The sequence below is a fragment of the Capra hircus genome, chromosome 26 (genome assembly GCF_001704415.2).
Source record: "Capra hircus breed San Clemente chromosome 26, ASM170441v1, whole genome shotgun sequence".
NCBI lineage: Eukaryota > Metazoa > Chordata > Mammalia > Artiodactyla > Bovidae > Capra > Capra hircus.
The window spans coordinates 46129303-46154048 of record NC_030833.1 but is presented as its reverse complement, the minus strand read 5'-3'; the positions used below and the strand labels follow the sequence as shown (position 1 = coordinate 46154048).

Genomic DNA, 24746 nt, shown 5'->3' with positions numbered 1-24746 from the left:
ATTGAAGAGGTTTTAGGGAACATGTGTGAAAGAGTTAATCGCTCAATCATGTCCAAATCTTTGTGACCCCATGGACTGTAGCCTGCCAGGTTCCTCTGTCCATGGAACTCTCCAGGCAAGAATATTGGAGTGGGTTGCTATTCCCTTCTCCAGGGGATATTTCCGACCCAGGGATTGAACCTGGGTCTCCCACATTGCAGGCAGATTCTTTACCATCTGAGCCCAGGGAAGCCCCTGTTTTAGAGAGGATGAGAACAATTTAGAAAAAGTAGAAAGCAAAACTCCCAAAATTTTTCCCTAAGAGGGAGATCAGACTATGGATGCTCAATCACTAAGACTTATCAGACTCTTTGTGACCCCATGGACTGTAGCATGCTGGATTCTTCTGTTGTTGGGCAATAATGCTGGATTGGGTTGCCATTTCCTTCTCTAGGGGATCGTCTCAAGCCAGGGATTGATCCAGCATCTCCTGCATTGGCAGGCAGATTCTTTACCACTGAGCCACCGGGGAAACCTGATCAGATAGAACATTTTCAGTAATAGGAGGAATGATATAGCATGTGGTTACAGGATGATATGTATGAAATATATATACATATATATATATATATAATGTGCATATATGCAATTAGAAGAATTTGCAGAAAATTGCTTCAATTTTCTCAGTGAAACTATAATTAGGGTAATCAGAAGAAAATAAAGATGTGGTAGGATAAGTTGGAGACCTGAGGAGAAAGTGTTAATAGTCATGTAGGAAAGAGGGACAGTGATTGAAGTAGCTAAATAAAGTACAGTAGGTGGGCAGGGTGAACACTCTTAAGGTATGACCATGCTCACAGTGTCATTCTAGATTAGCTGCATTTTAAAGTTTCAGATATGCTGTATTGCATATAATTCATATTATTTAATTTTAAATCAAATAAACTGACTCTCTTACATAACTGAACTTATCTCATAAACCAAATTTTTATCAAGATCATAAATGACAAAACTTGACATAAAAATGTGAAGTGTAAGTCATATTGAAATATGTTCATAAACAATGTTACTTTACTTTGTTAAAGGACCAACAATTTAATCCCAAGATTTGCACATACATTTTTGGAAACACGGCTGTCCTGAACTGAAAGCTTCAGTTCCTGCTCTCAAGCAATTTAATAACATAAATCAGGACTTGTTTGCCTAAACATGAAAAGAAAAGACCATCTAAGTCTGTTGATTTTATTTATTTTAAAAACCCTAAGGGCAGGTGCTTTGCCTTAATGTCCTGTGAAATGTGTAAAATCATTTTGTGAGCATAAAGTGTACTCTATCAAATGGTACTAAGGGCTGTGTTCATCTTAATATGAACAGAAGTTTAGAGATATGCTTTCTTTTTCAAAATTCCTGTCTTCCTGTGTCTAAGCACACTGCTTATTGAGATAAATCTTGTTGGGTTTCTGTTGGTGCTTCTGAAAAATGGGTGACTTGAATTTATATGCAGTGAGTAATCTACTGAGAAGACTAGAAAGAAAAATTGCTTCAACTTTAAAGATATTCTTTGTCAAGGAAAAATAAAGAAAAGTTAGCTTTATTTTAGTTCACATGCTGTTAAACGCATATCAGCAAACCTCTAACTGAACTCCGTTACTTGCTAGCTATCCAGGTTAAATAACTCGGGTTGCTTACCTGAGGTCAACAAAACAGGAGTAAGCCTTCCACTTGCTTGCTCTTTCACAAACTCATTAGGCATGTATCCACCTGAGGTCTTCTAAATTGCTCTACTCTATTCTTGGAGGGACCTTCCCCGCATGAATAGCTCTCTCACCTTTTACAAGTGTTGCCAAATTTTCACATTTTTTTCTAATGGCTTTCCCGAAAACCTCAATGTAAGTGTACATTTCACTCTGCATTCCCATATGTCCTTCCTGAATGATTTTATATTTTTATAGCACTCACATGGATTTGAAAACTATATTATATACATATATGTTAATTATATATATAAATTATATGTTACAATCTGATATATTGCATATATAAATATGTAATTATATAATATATTGTATATAAATACCTGTACATTGATTTTTTTTTCTTTTTTCTCTGTCTCCCTCACTATTTGTAAACTGCATAAAGGAAGCATTTTTGTGTGGTTCTTGTTGAAGTTCCAGTGCTGAATACAGTGTAGATGTTCAATAAATATTTTCTGAACATTGTGAATATTGTTAGTGTTGGGGCTTACCAGGTGGTGCTAATGGTAAAGAACCCACCTGGCAGTGCAGGAGATATAAGAGACATGTGTTAGATCCCTGGGTCAGAACAATTCCCTGGAGGAGGGCATGGCAACCCACTCCAGTAGTCTTGCCTGGAGACTCCCATGGACACAGAAGCCTAGTGGGCTTACAGTCAGGGGATCACAAAGAGTCAGACAAAACTGAAACAAGTTAGCAAGCATGTATTGTTAATGTTATCATTAGCTTTGTTTTGAAGTTAGGTGTCTTGCCTAAGAGACAATAGTACAGTGAGTGCTGAAACCCAGGTTCCTGGCTCCAGAGCCCACCCAAAACTCTATGATAAACCCAGGGAAGATGACTGCTATCATACTCCTCTTAGATCTTGAATGAAGGACTCGTTTTGGAATTGATTGATCAAAAACAAAGGCATAGGAAATGTTTTGTGCTAAGGCTAATTCCTATCTGTTATATTATGGAAAATATTAACTAATAGGAGAATCTCCTTTTTAAAGATGAAATAGTCACTATTATCTCTAAATAAATAAAAAATATCTTCTGATTAATTATAAAGAACCCTAATTGGAATGATGAGAGAAAGAGTAATATAATTGAAATCTTTGGCATTTTCCATTTGCCTATAAGATTATTGCATGGCTTAAATGAAAAAAGGCATGCAAATATAATTTCTGATATTATAGTAAATAGTCAGCAACTTCTAATGTCAGGATTCACTATTCCATATCATATATAAATTTTTGTTCATCATGTAGAGAAGGCCGGCTGTGTGATGTGATGTGCATTAGTCATTTACTCGTGTCTGACTCATTATGACCCTGTGGACTGTAGCCCGCTAGACTCCTCTGTCCACGGAATTCTCCAGGCAAGAATGTTGAAGTGGGTAGCCATTCCCTTCTCCAGGGGGTCTTCTTGACCCAGAGATGGGACTTGGGTCTCCTGCATTGGAGGCAAGTTCTTTACTATCTGAGCTCTAGGGAAGTCTAGAGAAGGTTGGTTAGACTTATACATTTTTAAATGTTTTTAGAAATATATGTTAGACCACATATATGTACATTATCAAATCTTAATCCTCCCAGAATAATTGTTTCTGCTGATTTTTGAATTATTATTCATTATTTCTCCACTTTGATGTTGGTACATAGATGCCAACATCATGGTAGTTTAACATGGTAAACTACATAGTATTTTAAAAAATGCTAACAGAAGTAATGGATATATTTCACAATTCAGATCCAGATAGCACCACTCCCCCTTGTTTAGCTGACTAAGAATTTATGAATCCTCCATAATTACTATTCTGTTTGCCACAGATCCTGAAACAATAGCAAAGGATTGACTAAGAGGGTAAGAAGAAGAAAACAATCAAATAAGGATCTTCTTCTAAATCCTGGGTTTTCAAAGTTTCCAATAAAGGCACAGCCTCACATATGAATGAAATAGGCAAATAACTGGCTCATAGTCAAACATAACTGAAGAAATATTCCACAGTACCTCAGGGATTGAAAGTCATTAATTTGGCTGAAAAAAAAACACTGAGAGTTCTGTAGGAATTCCTCTGTTACTTGACTAACTTAACAAAATAATGATTTATATAAACAAAGTAACACAACATTCACAGTCTGATACATTAGAAGCAAAGTTTAACATTAATTTGGACTTAAAATTGTTTGCACAAAGTTATCTTACTTCAGAATCTGTTTATTCTGGCTTTTATGAAAACACAGTATAATAAATTGTCTTTCAAAAACTATAACAACCATATAACAAAAACAAAGAGACATTAATAAATCTGTAACAATATGATAGGTAAAAATGACTGACTGAAAGAGGAAAACAACAGAAAACATTTAGTGTGAACTTTTTAGTGGTAAAATATATCTCCAGATACAGCTTAATTCTGTGTTTCTTGAGGAAGTTAAGTGTCATTTGTAATTCCATTTTATCTTTCTCACTAGTATATATCTGGGAAAGAACCAAAAACAAAGGGGAAATATCAATCATATGCTATCAATCCCACTGACTGCGTGTATATGTTTGTTTTCTTTCTTAGTCTCTATACTTACACTTGCATTATAATTAATTTAATGAATTTTAAAATTTTAGATTTAAATTTAACTGGAGTATTTCAAAGATACTATAAGTAGCTTGTTGTTTCATTGTATTTTGCTATTTTACTGTATTCCATTTTCGGTGTGTCTGTGAGTGTGTGTCTGTAATAATGCATAATAATTCAATAACATTATCAAAAATAAAATAGAATCTTGACCTGGGAAAAATGGTCACATTGTCTGCTTAATTAAAATGAGATATGATGAAGGTACAAGGGAGAAGGCAGGAGCACCAGTCAGATGATTATTACTTAAATCCGTTAGGGAGATGGTATTTGAAGTTCAGAGACAGCCAGATACTGCAGATATTTTAAATACAGACCCAGTGGGATTTGCCGATGCGTTACATTAGGGATTAAGAATGTTCAATTCAGGTCAAGTGGTAGAAAGTTGTAGTTACTGCTATTTATTGAGATAATGAAGATTGAAAGCAGCAGTGGGAGAGTAGCAGAGAGATCAGGGTTGGGGATTTTAACATTTTAAATTGGGTGTGTCTATAGTTCATGTCCAGTGGGTTCTCCAGGCAAGAATACTGAAGTGGTTTGCCATTCCCTTCTCCGATGGACCACATTTTGTCAGAACTCTCCACCATAACCTGTCCATGTTGGGTGGCCCTAAGAGGCTTGGCTCATAGTTTCATTGAGTTAAACAAAGCTGTGGTCTGTGTGATCAGATTGGTTAGTTTTCTGTGATTGTGGTTTTCAGTCTGTCCTCTAATGAAGAAGGATAAGAGGCTTATGGAAGCTTCCTGATGGGAGAGACTGACTGAGGGAGAAACTGGGTCTTATTCTGATGGGCGGGGCCATGCTCAGTAAATCTTTAATACAATTTTCTGTTGATGGGGAGGGCTGTGTTCCCCTTCTGTTATTTGACCTGAGAGCAAACTATGGTGGAGGTAATGAAGATAATGTTGACCTCCTTCAAAAGGTCCCAGCAACACACTGCTATACTTAGTGTCCTGAACCCTGCAGCAGGCCACTGCCAACCCATGCCCCTGCTAGAGATTCCTAGACACTCACAGGCAAGTCTGGGTCAGTCTCTTGTGGAATCATGGCTCGTTTCTCCTGGGTCCTGGTGTGCACAAAGTTCCAAGAGTCTGTGTGCCCTCTAAGAGTTTATTTCCCCAGTCCTGTGTAAGTTCTGGCAGCTCTATGGTGGGGTTAATGGCGACCTCCTCCAAGAGGGCTTATGCCATACCCAGGTCTACTGCAGTCAGAGCCCCTACCCCTGTGCCAATCCACTGCTGACCCGTACGTCCTCAGGAGATACTCAAACATAGTTCTGTCTCAGTTTCTGCAGGGTCTGTGGGGGCTGGTGTGCACAAGGTTTCTGTGAATGTCTCTGGTGGGTGTCGGGTTTGATTCTAAATGTGATTTTGCCCCTCATACCATCTTGCTGGGGCTTCTCCTTTGCCCCTGGACATGGGTTATCGCTTCACAGTCCTTCCAGTGCCACTTCAGCACCTACCGTCTACTTCTGCTTTATTGACTATGCTAAACTCTTTGACTGTGTGGATCACAACAAACAGGAAAATTCTTCAAGAGATGGGAATACCAGAACACCTGACGTACCTCTTGAGAAATCTGTATGCAGGTCAGGAAGCAACAGTTAGAACTGGACACGGAGCAACAGCCTGGTTCCAAATTGGGAAAGGAGTACGTCAAGGCTGTATATTGTCATCCTGCTTATTTAACTTATATGCAGAGTACATCATGAGAAATGCTGGACTAGATGAAGCACAGGATGGAATCAATATTGCTGGGAGAAGGTATCAATAACCTCTGATATGCAGATGACACCACCCTTATGGCAGAAAGCAAAGAGAAACTAAAGAGCCTCTTGATGAAAGTGAAAGAGGAGAGTAAAAAGTTGACTTAAAGCTCAACACTCAGAAAAGAAAGATTATGGCATCTGGTCCCACCACATCATGGCAAATAGATGGGGAAACAGTGGAAATAGTGACAGACTTTATTTTGGGGGACTCCAAAATCACTGCAGATAGTGACTACAGCCTGAAATTAAAAGATGCTTGCTCCTTGGAAGCAAAGTTATGACCAACATAGACAGCATATTAAAAAACAGAGACATTACCTTTGCCAACAAAGGTCCATCTAGTTAAACCTATGGTTTTTCGAGTAGTCATATATGGATGTGGGAGTTGGATTCTAAAAAAGCTGAGCACTGAATAATTGATGCCTTTGGACTGTGATGTTGGAGAAAACTCTTGAGAGTCCCTTGGACTGCAAGGAGATCCAACCAGTCAATCCTAAAGGAAATCAGTCCAGAATATTCATTGGAAGGACTGATGCTGAAGCTGAAACTCAAATACTTTGGCTACCTGATGCAAAGAACTGACTCATTTGAAAAGAACCTGGTGCTGGGAAAGATTGAAGGTGGGAGGAGAAGGGGGCGGTAGAGGATGAGATGGTTGGATGGCATCACTGACTCAATGGACATGAGGTAGAGTAAACTCTGGGGGTTGGCTATGGACAGGGAGGCCTGGTGTGCTGCAGTCCATGGGGTTGCAAAGAGTCAGACACAACTGAGCAACTGGACTGAACTTAGCTTATAGTTGATCTATTGGGATCCAAACAGGCAACTGGAAATAGGTCTAAAATTCAGAAGACAGGGATGGTTTATAGATATGTGAGTCTTCTGCATAGAGATAATTTTAAAGCTCAACAGTTGGATGAAGTGACAATGTAAGTGAGGTCCAAGAATAAACCTGTGGAGCATCCAATGTAATTATGTCTTATAGATGAGGAAAAACCAGTGAAAGAAAATAGGTAGTAACTGATAAGGTAGAATTAAAAGCAGGAGGATATGGCGTTATGAAAGTCATGCAAAGGAAGTGTTTTACCAAGGTGATATTTTTAACTAATTCTACAAAGCTCTGAGCCACCATCTGAGCCACCAGATGGTGGCTGTCTGCATTGTGGGAGACCTGGGTTTGATCCCTGGGATGAAAAGATCCCCTGGAGAAGGAAACGGCAGCCCACTCCAGTACTCTTGCCTGGAAAATCCCATGGACGAGCCATGGGGCTCTATGGAGGAGCCATGGGGTCACAAAGAGTCAGACATGACTGAGCAGCTTCACTTTCTTTCTTTCTACAAAGCTTTGTCCACAAAGCCCTGCACTCGGTAAATACTAGAGAAATGGTTCTATCCCTGGGTCAGGAAGATCCCCTGGAGGAGGAAATGACAAACCATTCCAATATTCTTGCCTGGAAAATCCAATGAACCAGAGGAGCCTGGCAGGCTACAGTCTATGGAGTCACAAAGAGTTCAACACAACTGAGCTACTGACACACACACACATTCACAGATTATTATTCAGTTGCCCTTGAACTCTGGAATTTGTGTGGTCCCAGAGGTTTCTGGCCATCCATCTGTTGTGATAGCTGATAGGTCTGTCTGATGACCAGGACCCTGAAATCTGTCTAAGCCATCTGATCTACCTGTAGAAACAGTGCTCCCTGTTGGTCCAGAAATGGGATTTCATACTCAGCCTCTCATGGCTGGGATAGTTGGTGTCTGGTCTTTGAAAGGACCCCATACAACCCCACTTTCTAGGTCCTGCAAATTCTAGAGCAGTGCCTACCTGTCAGAGAGATTGGAATCTGCCAATCAACTAACATAAATAAATAGTAGTTCCTCTCCTCTTGAGGTCATACTTAGGCAGATCCCTCTTATATTCCTCTTATATCATCCCAATTTCTTTATTCACCCCTCTTCTATAAGGGGATATAATGGATCATTGAAAAGGAAATTATTGGATATTTTAGGTGGCAAAATCCCAGATTCCAGTGCCACAATATAGAATATATATCTTTATTTTGGGTAAGAGAAACTAAGAACTCAAAAGCAGAAGCTGTAGATTTTGTTTTCTATGACTTAAGAAGGGAAAAAAAGGTTAATATTTACTGAAACAATGTGCCAGATGTTAGTCTATGTGTTTTAACACAGATTATTTCACTTAACCCTCTCAACATCTATTAACTTTTGTATTATTATAGTTTTCATTTTACAAATGAAGAAATTGAGAAATGATCACACAATTAGCAACTGGAGCCCAGTTTTTAATTTCAAGCTCTCTGACTCCAGTTTCAGAACTCTTAACCATAAAGTTTTATAGACAATATATTTTGAGCAGAAAAAGAGAAAAATGAAAGTGTATTAAGTTGTTTTGACAATGCAAACATTTATGTAGAATCTAACATATTTGTTTGAATTATTCATATAAAATTAAATATACTCTATGGAAATCATTACTATATTTCCCCACCTGATAAGATTATATATATATTCAGGAGATGTTATTCTTATTCACTGTTGCAGGTTTCAGATGAAAAAAGAATGGTAGAAATGCTGGGATCTGGTATTTACATGTAATCATTGGCACATATTTTAATCTTTATTCTATAAGGTATCATGGATCTTTTGTGCTATTAGTTTCAAGTTTCTAGTATCTACATTATACTGTACTGAAGAGAAGCCGTATCAGTTACTTGATAATTAAATTTATGCTTTCTCTCTGAAGGCAACAGATCGAGAGGGAGACTCAATAACATATGCCATTGAGAATGGAGATCCACAGCGAGTTTTCAATCTTTCAGAAACGTAAGTTAATAATTTCTAAATATTTACTTTTTAATTTTTAAAGTGTTAAACAATATACTGGTAGCAAGAGAACAGACTTTTAATCAGAGACTTTCAGCTGTTTGTAGTTTTATTTTACTTTTTTTTCCTACATATTTAGTGAGAGCTAGGGGTGGGGAGTGGATAATTCTGAATTCAGAAATCATACCCAAGAGACTATTTATTTATTTTAAATATTTTTACTAGGTAAAATCCACTGAGGTGGAAACATTTCATTTGCAGTTATAACCTGGGATTAATTAGATTCCTTTAAAGTTGTCAGCTATTCATAACAAAAGTATTTCTACAAAAAGTAACTTGGCACTAAATTGTTCATTCAAAGGGAATTTTGTAAGACAAAGTATAATTCAAATGCATTTAAGGTGTCACCAAAGTCTATCCTTCAATTTTTGAGTAACAGGTATATTCTAGAAAAGCTAAGATAAAAATATTTCATGTCCATTCTAAGCCTCTTTTATGTCTGTGTTCATGTCATTCTACCCACCTCTCTGAACATATCAGAGGTAATTTCAGTCATAACCATTGAGAAAACTGACAGCAGGCATTAAAGAAGGCATTGAAGTTTGCTTTGTTTCTCTTCTGCAATAGCAAAGTGGCCGTTCTGCGGTCACATGTGGCTGCTTATCAAAGAGATGTTCTTGTTATCTCTCTGATGTTTTCTCTGTGGTCCTGAGTGGTTTTACTCCCTGAAAGGATGGAAATCTAAATGCAGCTGATGAGTATAAAGTGAAAATTTTGGCAACTTAGTCAAACTCTGCTTCAGTCTCTGGAGCACGTGGTGCGCAATGATGTATCAAGAGAACTGTGGATGGTCACTTGATCTTTTTTAAGAAACACCTGAGATTTTGCATTGACAAGGATGGTACAGCCATGAATTTGTATGCCTGGAAACAGTATTTCCCAGAGTTTTAGACTTCACAGATGAATAAGCTACCATTTAGAAAATGGAAAGACAGATACTTTGAATTTTCCCTGATAAGTACATACAAATCATAAATTAGTTATAATTTGCAATCATCCTTAAAGAAGGAAAACTTTGTAAAAAAGACATTTTAACAGTAATTGAGACTGCATGGTACTGGCATAAGAATATGTCTGGATAACAAGGATAAACTTAAGTGTCCAAAAATAATCCCTAATATTTACAGTCCATTGATTTTCAAAAGAAAGGGCCAAGACAATCCAATTAGAAAAGAATAATCTTTTCAATAAATAAAGCTGGGTCAGCACATGAAGGAATGAAGTTGGACCTTACCTCATACTATTTGTAGAAATTAACTAAAAGTGAGTCATGTACCTAAATATAAAAGGTTAAACTATGTAATGTAAAAGAAATACAGATGTAAATTATAATTTAGGCAATGCTTTCTTAGACATGATACAAAAAGCAAAAGTGATTAATAAGAAGAACAATAAGTTGCACTTCATCAAAATTTGAAAAAAAAATAATTCAAATGTCATGATCATGAATTTGAAAGACAGCCTCTCAGAATGAAAGAAAATATTTTAGATGATATATATGACAAGGGACATATATGGAATATATAAAGAACTATATCTTGAAAATGAACAGATTAATAATCTAAATAAAAACGAATAAGAATTTAAATAGACATTTCTCCAAAGATATGTATATGGTCAATAAGCACATGAAATATGCTCATAATCACCAGTCACTAGGGAAAGGCAAATTAGAATCATGAAACACCACTTCACATCCACTCAGAATGGCTATAATGAAAAACAAAGGAAATAGCGTATAGGGGTGAGGATGTAAAAATATAAAAATTCTGTAAAACTATTTCTCATTTTCTCTAAAAGTTAAACATAGAGTTACCATATAACTCAGCAATCCCACTTGTGTCTATTCAAGACGAATAAAAGCACATGTCCACTTAAAAAGTTGTACAAAAATGTTTATAACAGAATTATTTAAAATGGGAAAATGTGGAAAACAACCCAAATGTTTGTCTATAGATGAAATAAACTAACAAAATGTGTATTCATGTGGTGGAATATTATTCATCAGGAAAGAGACTTAAGTACTGAAACATGCATGAACCTTGAAAATAAGATACTAAATGATAGATACCACAAAAGAACACATTTTGTATGATTCCATTTGTATTAAATGTCCAAAATAGGCAAATCTATAGAGACAAAAAGTGGACTACACATTTCCTGAGGCTGGGAGATGGCAGTGGATACTAATGGATACAGTGGTCAAAATATTTTAAAATTGATTCTGGTGATACTTAAACTACTAAATTTACTGAATTTACACTTTAAATGGGTGAATTCAATGATATGTGAATTATATGTTAATAAAGGAGATAAAAATAAGAAAATAATGAAACTTTCACCACTGTTCTCTGTTAAGGATTTCCATTCCTGTGTTTATCTGTTTTTCTCTTGATGATGAAGGATTTTACAACTGCTGGATGTGAAATCTAATGAGCTACCAGTTTTATCACTCATGCTGCTACCCTAGCAAGTGGTTCTCTTCTACTTTCTCATTAATGATTTTGAAGCCAAACAGACAAAAACCTAACTGGGAATCAGAGGTTCTTTAAGGTGTGAAAGATATGAATGCAGCGTCCTCTTTGTCTGAATTGAGCTAATCAGACAGAAATATCCTTGAATGCAAACTGCTTCCAGACAGAGAGAATAGGTCAGGTCTCTGTGATGATTGCATGGCCTCTTTCAGTGATCATTCTTGATTCAGGGTCTGTACACTGAGCTCATTTCCTTTTATCTTATGGTGATTTTATTTCAGCCAACACATTGCTCTTATTCCCATTGATATGTATAGGCTGGTCTAGACCCTTAGCAATATATTTCAACACATTTGAAATGGAAGAAAATTGGTACTTTATTTCCTGCTTCCTTCAATAACTCTGGGATACTTGTGCAAATTTGCATCACCACTTCTGTGTAAGGTTTAAGGATTTGAGTAATTCGGGTGCTCTTTCCAAAAATAATAGAAAACAGTTTATGTCCTCTGTTATTAGATGCTTCAATTCATCTAAGTAGTGATCTTGGTTACATTTTCCTTCTTAAGACAAAAAAAAAAAAGTACATGCTTATTGTTTATATTAAACATTATATTATTTTATTCTATAATGTCATTGTTAGCAATAATCATCATTATGATACCATTAATTTACCTTTTCTCCACTGAAATAAAAATATACCAAAACATTTTTATAATTTTTTTAAAATGTTCAGTTCAGTTCAGTTCAGTTCAGTTGTTCAGTCATGTCCAATTCTTTGTGACCCCATGAACTGCAGCATTGCAGGCCTCTCTGTCCATCAGCAACTCCTGGAGTTTACCCAAACTCATGTCCATTGAGTCGGTGATGCCATGCAACTATCTCATCCTCTGTTGTCCCCTCTTCCTCCTGCTCTCAATCTTTCCCAGCATCAGGGTCTTTCCAAATGAGTCAGCTCTTCACATCAGGTGGCCAAAGTATTGGAGTTTCAGCTTCAGCATCAGTCCTTCCAATGAATACCCAGGACTGATCTCCTTTAGGATGGACTGGTTGGATCTTCTTGCAGTCCAAGCGACTCTAGTCTTCTCTAGCACCACAGTTCAAGAGCATGAATTCTTTGGCACTCAGCTTTCTTCACCGTTCAACTCTCACATCCATACATGACCACTGGAAAAACCATAGCCTTGACTTTTGTTGGCAAAGTAATGTCTCTGCTTTTTAATATGCTGTCTAGGTTGGTCATAACTTTCCTTCCAAAGAGTAACCGTCTTATAATTTCATGGCTGCAATAACCGTATGCAGTGATTTTGGAGCCCCAAAAATAAAGTCAGCCACTCTTTCCACTGTTTCCCCATCTATTTCCCATGAAGTGATGGGACCAGATGCCATGATCTTTGTTTTCTGAATGTTGAAATTTAGGCCAACTTTTTCACTCTCCTCTTTCACTTTCATCAAGAGGCTCTTTAGTTCTTCTACACTTTCTGCCATAAATATGGTGTCATCTGCATATCTGAGGTTATTGATATTTCTCCCGGGAATCTTGATTCCAGCTTGTGCTTTCTCTAGCCCCGCGTTTCTCATGATGTACTCTGCATAGAAGTTAAATAAGCAGGGTGACAATATACAGCCTTGACGTACTCCTTTTCCTATTTGGAACCAGTCTGTTGTTCCATGTCCAGTTCTAACTTTTGCTTCCTGAGCTGAATACAGCTTTCTCAAGAGGCAGGTCAGGTAGTCTGGTATTCCCATCTCTTTCAGAATTTTCCATGGTTTATTGTGATCCACAGAGTCAAAGACTGGCGTAGTCAATAAAGCAGAATAGATGTTTTTCTGGAACTCACTTACTTTTTCAACGATCCAGTGGATGTTGGCAATTTGATCTCTGGTTCTTCTGCCTTTTCTGAAACCAGCTTGAACATCTGGAAGTTCATGGTTCACGTATCACTGAAACCTGGCTTGGAGAATTTTGAGCATTGCTTTACTAGCATGTGAGATGAGTGCATAGACACAGTGAAATATTTGGTCTTCTGAAATCTGTCTTATGATTTCATGCCTTTGTGTACTTTTTTCTGTAAAATTCCTTTGTCTTTCTCATCTTTTTCAAAGAAAATAAAATATGAGTCATCCTCCAAAAACCAATTTATGTTTAATGTCAAATATTATGCCTTTTATTCCTTGTTTGGTTATCAAACACCTGATGTAGGGACCATACATTTTCTACTCTCCATTGTGCTCAACTTTTCCCCTGACCAATAATTAGACACCTCATAGTACTAATGAATAAACATTTCAATGCTAGTATGGATTGACTAAGTGTTGAATTGTTATATGCATTTTAATTAGATTAGTGGATTAGTCATTTGGCCAGGGAAAATCTTCTTTACAGAAACATGCTTGTTCCTTAAAGAGAACAATCATCCATTATGCAGATCATTTAGCGCCATGTATTAAATGATTAGATCTTTATGGTTCTGTAGCATAATGCATTAATAACTTTATGTCTGTTCTAATAGTTCTATATTATTCATCAAATATTTGTTCAGCAAACATTCATTAAACATTGCTTAAACATTTAAGCAAGATGTAGAGAAACTTCCTCTGTAACTATTATGACCAATATGTAAGTTATTTATTGCAGGAGACTGAGGAATTCTTATTGATTATCATCATTGTAGCACAAGGCATGTGATGTAATGCATGCTAAGTGCTAAATAAATAGAAGAAGCCAGAGTAATTTCTGCCCCTTGTTAGAATTTCCTTTGAAGATTTTACATCTTCACTGGCATTTTTATTTCTTTCTTTGTGACTAATTAATTTTGACACTAAATTTAAATCTTGATTATATTTTTCATAATGTGTAGTTTAAACTATACTGAAGATTAATCTATGAGAAAAATGATAGGCATTTTTTTTTCTGTCAGCTCTACTCTCAAAATACATACTCAGTCATCCTTTTCACACTCCTAGTTCATGTCTCCATCATCTTCTCCCTAAACTACTACCAGTATCTAACTCTTTCTGCTGCTCTGTGTTTCTTAATCACTAATTACTGCTTAGCATGGAATGCCAGATCAAACTAGAAACAATCACGCATTTTGAAGTACACTCTAACCTCTCTATCATTTTAGGGCCTGAAAAAATGATGGCTGTATCAGCATAAGTCTGTGAAAGACAGACACTTGTAAGTGTAAATAATGTTAATCACAACTAGTAGAATGTATTGAAAAAAATTAAAGGAAGAATAGAACACAAAGCATGAAACCTGTGAGATAATCTCTTTCAATGCATAATTATGCTGGTGCAGTAGTTCCTAATAAATTATGCATTTGGAGAAAATGAACGCTTAAATAGAGGGTTGGTTGGTTTGGCAGTAGATACCCTTTAGCAGTAGACACTCTCTACTATTTTTAATCTACACTGTACAAACAACATTTGAACACTGTTTTTATGGTTTGGCAAACCAATTCATTGTCTAAAAGAGCTTGGTTTTCTCAAACACAGTACATTTTAGGACTATAGCCTTAGTGTTTGGTGAGGGAATTCTGTGCAATATAGTTAATATAATTAAGGTTAAATTCACATAGTATAAAATTAACTATTTTAAAGTCAAAAATTCAGTGGCATTTAGTAGACTCACAATGTTCTACATCTATCAGTTCTATCTAATTCCATAACATGGTCATCATCCCAAAAGGAAACACAAACCCATTGAGCAGTTACTCCCTACTTGCCCTTCTCCTCAGCCACTGGCAATCACCTAATTATGTGCAACTTCTGTGGATTTATTTATTTTGGATATTTCCTATAAACAGAATGACACAATAGGTGACATTTTGTGTCTTACTCTTTTCACTAGGCCTAAAGATTTCAGAGGTCTTCCATGTTGAACCGTATCTCTGTGCTTCATTTCTTTTTACCAGTGCATAATATTCTGTTGCATGTATACACAGCAATTTGTTTATCCATTCATACATTGATGGAAATTGGACTGCTTTTCTGTTTTGGCTATTGTTGATACTGTATGTGTGTGTGTGTGTGTGTGTGTGTGTGTGTGTACTTTGCAATACTAAGTACCTTTTTTCATTCTTTTGAATATATACCCAGAATTGTAACTACTGGGTCATAATATTGTAATTATTTACTTTTTGAGGAACTGTCAAGCTGTTTTCCATATTGACTGAACTTTTTACATTCCCACCAGCAATGTAGAGGGGTTTTGATGCCTCCATGTTTTCATCAACACGTTATTTTTCCCACCTCTTTTGTTAATTGTAGCCATCCTAGTGAGTATGAAATAGTATTTCATTGTAATTTTGTTTTGTTATTTCCCTGATGACTAATGATGTTGAGCATGTTTTCATGTGCTTATCTGCCATTTGTGTATCTTCTTTGGAGAAATATCTATTCAAATCCATTACCTATTTTTTAATTGAATTGTTTGTTTCTTTTGTTTTTGAGTTGTACCAAGTCCTTTATGTATTTGGAGAACCGACTCTTATCAGATATATGATTTATAAATATTTTCTTCCATTTTGTAGGATTTTTTCACTGTGTTGATATTGCAGTTTCATACACAAAAAATTAACTTCGAGGAAGCCCAATATATATATATTTTCCTTTTGCTGTTCATGCCTTTGTTATCGTATTTAAGATTCCATTGTCAAGCTCCAAATCATGATTTATCTCTGTTTTTGTCTAAGAGTTTTATGGTTTCAGTACTTACATATAGATTGTTGATCCATTTTGAGTTTTTTTAGTATGGTTTTTTTAATACATTTTTTTGCATGTAGATCTGTTGCCCCAGCAATCATTTGTTGAAGAGATTTTTCTTTCACTATTGAATGATCTTGGCATTCTTTTGAAAATCAGTTGGTCACAGACATATAGGTTCATCTATGGACTCTCAATTCTATTCACCAGTATACTTAGGCATTTTTAAATGCCCTAAATTTCCAAGAAAGTCTGTAGTCAGTTTTCCCTTCCAGGCCTTTGATTTTCCACTTTATGCTTCAAATACAATCTATTGCCTTAGGTGATGCAGATTGCTCCCTGACTTACACTGTTTTCAGGACTACCCACTGTTTTATCGCCTTGAGTAAATTCTGGTTTTTAGGCAAAACAAAGACTAAAGCTATGTTATTCCTTCAGGAAGCCTTTAAGACCAGTTGGAATAGACAAACCCAATACTTTGTGAATAAGGGTAGTTTTGCTGCCTCAGACACAAGGACTAGAGTATCACACTGGGGATGTTGATCACCATTTTTAAGACCACTCTAAGTCAGGAAGAGATGGGGCAAGGACAAGTGAATTTTAAAGTTCCCTTTTTCTTTCTTTCTTTTTTTTTTTTTTTCTTCCTCCATTTGGGTGCTGTCAACGTTTGACTATTTTCCAGAATCCTATCAAAGATGCTTCATTTTTTGACACTTCTTTAGAGAGATCATCTCTTCAAGCTGTCTTGGTCACCATTTTTACTGATTTTGTCCTGTGCAATAGATTTTCAATTATGTAAAATTCAATTAGCACTATTACTGATGTTTTACCAGGTGGAAGTCTTACATATTTTTAGTATATTACTGATAGGATTTGCTGCATTCCTAAATGCAGCCTAATGTATTGTGCCCTATAGCTTCCATCCTGCAGACAGCAGAATCCTCCTTTCCAGTTATTTCCGGAATTTCATGAAAGGATACTTATGTGGACTCATAAGTTAGTCTTTCAGCTATAAATACCAAGACAATTACCTATTCTTTCTCTGTTTTTCCAACTCACAAGTATCCTGTCTCTACTACACTGGAACACAAGGCACATATTATCTTAAGCAAAGGACTATTTCCTGTCATGAGGCCATAAAAAATAGGCTATTTAGGTATAATATGGCTCTAAACTCATAAAATATAAATTTCTAGTGATTTTCTAATTTAATATACAAGGAAGGATATAGTCTTGGACTTTAAGCTGAGGAGGAAAATGGAAAACAATAACTCAATTCTTTTTCTTCCTTTCATTGTACTGTGGATAAGTTTTCAGGTTTTCTATTTCTTAAATTAACTTGTGAATAAGTCTCAGAAGTAATAAATGCCTTACTTTTCTCTTTGAATGTCATTTTGGAATGAGATTATTCAAACCATTTACAGCATGAGAAGTGGATCCAAACCTGATTCTTCTGAACTCCTCTGGGAATTGGTTTTCAGTTATTTAACAAAACATTTTAAAATGCACCAGAAACAAAGTCAATTTTTTATAGTCACACCATATGTTTAAAACTTTTTTTAGTCCATATCAATAACAACAATAAAACAAATAGAATAACTGCAACTCTGATCTTGATTCCTTGGCGTTGACTCTCTGTACTCAACTAGCATATGTGGTGTGAATTGTTTCAATTCCACTGTAGGGACAAAACCACTTGCATTAAAATAAAAGCTTTTTATCTATCAGAAACAATATGCTTTTATACTTGGATATTTTAATGTTTTGTTAAATCAATGTAACCTCTCCTCAAAGTAGATGCTTATTGGGCCTTAATTAAAATGTCATACACAATATTAGACTGGAATATCTAAGACATAAATGCAAAATTTGTTTAAAGAACATTAGAAGTGACAAGCTGTTATAAAACTAATTACTTGGGAGGATAAAATCTTAAATATTTCAAAGTATATATTCTAAACAGTGAAAAGGTTGATTTAAAAGTACTCTAAGTATGAGAATTTTCACAAAGGCTGATCATCTTTCATTATACATAATGCTTAAGAAATGTCTAAATCTCAAGAGAATAACAAAATGGTTAAATTGTTAGTATATCAACAAAAGCATTTGTTTTTATAAAATATAAAATGAGAGGATGAGTGCTCATAAAATTATATTATCTTGAATAGAATGTTAATATGAAGCTTAAGTGCTCTTTTGCAAGTAATTAAAATGTATTTAAATATGGTTATAATAGAAAATAAAAAAGAAATACTGAAAAATAACCCACAATATCTGTGAAATCTTTGATAATTCCACTGTGTATTTTCCAATTTTCTACAATAAGCCTCAGTCATATTGAAATTTGTAAAAAAAAAAAAAAAAAGAAAAAGCAATTTTAATCTCTAAGTTTTATCAAAGATGAAATGTAGATGTTTGCATTTCCATAGTGGTCACATATGTGACGATGAATGGGAGTGGTGATACATTGCTAGATTAAAGAAACCACTTCTTTACTCATAGGATTTTGGAACTGCTAAAGATTAATGGACTCTTTTACCTTGGAAATAATCACAAACAAGATATATATCTTTCTTCCTGGGATGAATTAGGCAATATCCACCACCCCACCACCCCCCACCCTGCCCCCAATCCTTGGAGGCTATAGAATCAACCTAGCTACCTTATTTAATTATTTATTTTTTAATTTTTTTATTTTACTTTATCTTACTTTATAATACTGTATTGGTTTTGCCATACGTTGACATAAATCCACCATGGGTGTATACAAGCTCCCAATCCTGAATCCCCCTCCCACCTCCCACCCCGTATCATCTCTCTGGATCATCCCCATGCACCAGCCCCAAGCATCCTATATCCTGTATCGAACATAGACTGGCACTTCGTTCTTACATGATAGTATACATGTTTCAGTGCCATTCTCCCAAGTCATCTCACCCTCTCCCTCTCCCTCAGAGTCCAAAAGTCCTTTCTATACATCTGTGTCTCTTTTCCAGATACCTTATTTAGTTTGGCAATTTTTCATTATTGCTAAGAAGCTCAACATCTTTAAAAGCCTTTTTCAATTTTCAGCATGAATCCTAGAAACAAACATCTTAAATACTCAAGCTATGTTTGTGGAAGGGGGAAAAAAGAAACTATCAAGAGTAGTTCACAATAGTAGGAAGACTCCCAGTGATGTAATATCTTTTTGTGCCTCATCTGTTTGTTTGTTTTCTCTGTCACTAGTACTGGGATTCTAACCTTAGGGAAAGCCCTGGACAGGGAAAGCACTGACCGCTACATTCTGATCATCACTGCTTCTGATGGCAGGCCAGATGGGGTGAGTACTCTCTTGGGAAAAGGGTTTTAAAAATAGTACTAAAGAAACTGAGAAAATCTTATAGTTCTACCCTCTGAAATGATTTGTTACAACCATTAATTCGTGAATTAATCTTTTTTTTCACTTGGAAAAGCTACTTAAAACTACTCAAAGTGTTTTTCTTCTTGAATGAACTCTTTTAATTGATGAAACTATACTCTGAACTTGTTATGGAGCTGAAACTTTTGACTTGAGAGAATAATAGACACCTGGGATTAGCTTTCTTACCCAATTTATGAGGAAAATGAAGTCTAACTTAGTGTAAGACGTATTTCATTGCATCCATCCGCCAGCTCAGCCTGGCAGGTCTGGCAGTTTTACCAGGTAGGAATCAAATTCCGTGGTGTCAGTTTTTTGCAGGCAGGGGACAGTGTGTGGAAAGTAATTTGTGTATAAATATGGTGAAGCACTTAGGAAACCAAGTTGACTGTTTCCACAAGTTATTTGTAAGCAGCAGAATATTGACTAATCCCTGATGACTGAAGTGGTTTAAAAGGGTCCATAATTCTACAGAAGATAAATTTCATTTCCTTTGCATCTGAAAATCAATATTAAAAATAAAAAAAAAATTGTTTACTTATGCAAGAGTATTTCAAAATCATTTGGTTGCATTCAATCCACCTATCCACAACTACCACCATTCTGATTTTTAAGTAATACGATAATGCATTTGTTGGCAATGATTTTTTAGTATTTTTTCCCACCATTTTGATGTTACAAACTGGTTTGCTTCTTTAGTCAAGTGTTTATGGGCTTCCCTGGTGGCTCACATGGTAAAGAATCTACCTGCAATGTGGGAGACCTGGGTTTGATCCCTGGGTTGGGAAGATCCCTTGGAGAAGGGAACAGTTACCTACTCCAGTATTTTGGCCTGGAGAATTCCATGGACAGAGGAGCCTGTCAGGGTACAGCCCATGGAATTGCAAAGAGACACATCCAAGTGACTTTTACTTTCACTTATGGGTCCGCTCAGCACTGTTCTCTGGAAATAATTTCAAATTCAGTGTAAATGTCTAGGCAATACTCACCCAACTCAAATAGCAGCATATTTCCAGTTTACTTGACATAAATTCTTTGATCAAAAAATAGACTGAGGGAGCATATAATACTCTCCTCACGGTTATTTGTAGAGAATCACTGTGAAAAGTTTATCATGGTCAGAACATACAAATTGATACTAGGCAATTTAATCATCTTAATTAAAAATAACAAAAATAGATAATGAAAATTATTTAAATTTGGTAATTGCAGTCTGCCCATAATAAGCTATTTTTCAAACATTAGAAAACAGTTCTATGTGAAATGTAAAATACGCAAAATACTTTTAGTAAATAGTAAACCCAAGTGTAAGCACTTAGAGATTAGACAAGTGAGTAGAAATAAAGTCTAAGATTATTGTTTATGTATTCAATCCCCTTAATTAATACAGTGTGTCTGTGTAAGACATATGTAAAGAAGTCAGTGAGAGTCTTAAGAAGAAAATGATTGAAAACTTGACTTAATAATGAAAGATTGATGGGTAAATTGGCTGGGAAATGACTGAGGGGGAAAAGTCTATGGAAAGGGAGGAATTATTCAGCATAGATTAAGGGGTATAGTTAAAGTGAAGTAAACATAATAAGAAGGTTTTAGCTCAACCATTTATGAATCATAAATTAATGGAAATAATACCATTAACACTAAGATCTTCTACCACTGGCTTTAATGGGAAGATTTCCTAGACAAGAATAAAGATGGAAAAGAAATGATGCTTTTGAACTGTGGTGTTGGAGAAGACTCTTGAGAGTCCCTTGGACTGCAAGGAGATCCAACCAGCCCAACCTAAAGGAGATCAGTCCTGGATGTTCTTTGGAAGGACTGATGCTAAAGCTGAAACTCCAATACTTTGGCCACCTTATGCGAAGAGTTGACTCATTGGAAAAGACTCTGCTGCTGGGAGGGATTGGGGGCAGGAGGAGAAGGGGATGACAGAGGATGAGATGGCTGGATGGCATCATCAGCTTGATGGACATGAGTTTGAGTGAACTCGGGGAGTTGGTGATGGACAGGAAGGCCTGGCGTGCTATGATTCATGGAGTTGCAAAGAGTCAGACACGACTGAGTAACTGAACTGAACTGATTAAGCTATCTGTCATCATATCAGTCTACTAATTATGACTTTGCCCACATCAAAAACTGAAAATAAGTTCTGGCTAACTTTAGTGGTTTAGTTCTTTCTAGAACATTTTTCTTATTTTTTCAGTTATTTGCTTGTAAATTTTAATTCTCCTTGGCCAGGATGTTGAGCATTTCTAATTCCCCCAATTTTTCTTTCTATAAGAATGAATATGTTTTAAAATTCTGATTTTTTTAAACAAATTTGTTTTATTTATAGAAGTTTGTATTAGTAGAGAAAGAAACGTTTAAATTTTGAACAAAAGCTTATTCAGTTAGCTTCATCATTTATATAACTTTAGAGACTGACTTATACATGTGCACATATAGTGGGTGGTTGAAGAATAAAATAATTACAAAATATAATAGTCTTATTTTTGAGAGCACTTTTCTTATTTAAGCATTTAAATGCATGTCCTTTGTAGACTTATAGTACAATTAATATTTTAACTTTAATAATGATTGTTCTTAAGAAAGATACTTAATGAGCACAGAACCCTGGTAAATGGAGTTTTCTTAAGTCAGAATCAACAGCAATGTATGTAAGATAAATTGCAAAGATATAATTTGAATATTGCAGAATAGAGTCAGGTGGTAGCCCAGAAATTTGTATTTTTAATGATGATTCAAGTAATCTTCAAAGCACTTTCCAGAAATGCATAAGCTGGAAGTTATTCTATATGTGTTGATTACATTTCTGCCAGATAAATGGCTATTTTTTATTTCATATACAGTCTCTAAGATATGGGTAAATAGATCTATGTGGTCCATAAACTGCAGCCCAAATCAGCACAGAAATGGTAGACTTGTTATTTAATATCTTAGCTCACCTAGTGATCATTTCTCATCTATATCTCTCAGTTACAGACCACAGCCTTTCAAGACCCAGTATAATCTAAAATCATACCACTCCATAGTGTTAATAATCAGAAGTTTAAAGAATAAGATGGACATCAGTACAGTAGATTGACAGGGAAATACAGAGAGTTTGGCACTTTATGCAAGCAGTTAGAAAGAAGATCAGCAAACTATAATGTGGCAACTCTTGGATTCCAGGTCCAGACTGTCCATTTTAATGTCTCATTCACTCTCAGGAAAATTGGGAGCTACTGCTACCATAAAGACACACCTTTTTACTTGCTTTAACAGTAGCACAACTTTTAAACAAAGTATAATATTTGCTAAATTGTTTTTTGTTTTTTGTTTTTTATTTGGCATTATTAATATTGTTTATTTTTATTTTTTATTTTTTTAAAGCAATGTAGCTCTCAGAGAAAATTTGGAGAATATATTAATAAATTGGTAAAAGTCAAAAGGAGAAAATAATTTGTATTTCACCTAATCATATAACATCTGAATTTATACATATCCATATATATCTACACACCAGTATAAGTTGGTGTGCACGCATCCTTTAAATTAAATGATTTCATGGAGAGTGAACAGATCATAATTGTGCAACTTAATGAATTTTAACATAGTGAAAACACTTGTATAGTCACCATTCAGAGAGAAAAACAGAAGTTAACACCCCAGGAGCCCAGCCTTACAGTCATACTATCCCTACTCTATCTTCTTCACAAAAAATGATCCCTATCCTGACTTCTATCACATTGGATAATTTTTGCCAATCTTTGAAATCTATATACTTGGAATCATGTAGTATGTATTGTGTCTGATCTCATATACTCAATCTTATGTTTATGAAATTTGTTGATGTGACTACTTATAATAGTAGTTTATACATTCTTACAATGATTTATCATTTAATTTTAGCAAAAAAACACAATATATTATACAACGGTTGGTGGGTGTTTAGTTTGCTTCCTGGCTTTTGGCTCTACAATACTGTTATGCTTGTCTTTGATATTTCATTTTTTTTCTTATTTAAAGACATTTTTATTATTGGTGCTCCTGTTCTACCCAGGCACTGGATGAGATGATACTCCGTCAGTCTTCCATCCACGTCCTTGCTTGCTGGCTTCTCATCCCCCCAGTCCCTTCTTCATTCCCCTAAGCCCTATCCTTGTCTCTGACATTTCTTTAAGGAAGATTTTTATTGGAGTTTTAAATATAGAAATGTATTAAAAGCATACTGAATAACTGTATAAATTTTCACAAAATAAACCTATCAATGTAGCTAGTTTACACAAGTAAACTATTATTAATACCCAAGAATTCCTTCCTATGAATGGTAAATTTTTAATGACTGCTGGACATAATATATGAAAATTTAAAGAGAGAATAAAATTATATTGTTCAAAAGAAGATTTACTATATATCTCTTAAAATGAGGACAGATCAGATAAATCCAAACAAAATTTGACTATTGGATTTTGATCTGAGTAAGGCCTGGTCTAGAACTTACGCAGTATTACTCACCAGTCATATCCAACTCTTTGTGACTCCATCACCAGGCTTCTCTGTCCATGGAATTCTCTAGGCAAGAATACTGGAGTGGGTTGCCATTCGTTTAAAGGGATCTTCCAGACCCAGCAATCGAACCTGGGTCTCCTGCATGTAGGCAAATTCTTTACCATCTCAGACACGAGGCTGATTGTTTATTCATAGAGGACAGAAATTCAGTTATCCCAAAAGGAAGGATGGGGTATTTACCAGGAGCTTTCCTCCTTTGTTGTTGCTCAGTCACTCAGTCATGCCCAGTTCTTTCTGGACCTAAAGATTGTAGCACACCAGGCTTCCCTGTTCTTCACCATCTCCCGGAGCCTGCTCAAATTCATATCCATTGAGTCAGTGATGCCATCCAACCATCTCATCCTCTATTTTCCCCTTCTCTTACTGCTATCAATTTTTTCAAGCATCAGGGTGCTTTCTAATGAATTGGCTCTTTGCATCAGGTGGCCAAAGTATTCAGCTTTAGCATAAGTCCTTCCAATGAATATTCATTTGATTTCCTTCAGAATTGACTGCTTGGATCTCCTTGCAGTCCAAGGGACTCTCAAGAGTATTCTCCAACAACAGAGCTCAAAACACCAATCCTTTGACACTCAGCCTTCTTTACAGTCCT

At 35.7% G+C, this 24746-nt stretch overlaps 1 protein-coding gene across 10 annotated transcripts in view; it reads left to right on the top strand.

Annotated features, from left to right (window-relative positions):
* Window positions 1-24746, top strand: part of PCDH15 (protocadherin related 15) — a 910832-nt gene that overhangs the window by 578929 nt on the left and 307157 nt on the right. For 9 of the 10 annotated variants that reach the window (XM_018041648.1, XM_018041647.1, XM_005698156.2 and 6 more), the window contains 2 exons: window positions 8883-8962; window positions 19432-19525. In XM_018041648.1, coding sequence (XP_017897137.1) covers window positions 8883-8962; window positions 19432-19525 — 174 coding nt within the window. The remainder of the gene's footprint in view (window positions 1-8882; window positions 8963-19431; window positions 19526-24746) is intronic. The other variant, XM_005698155.2, reaches the window with a different exon arrangement.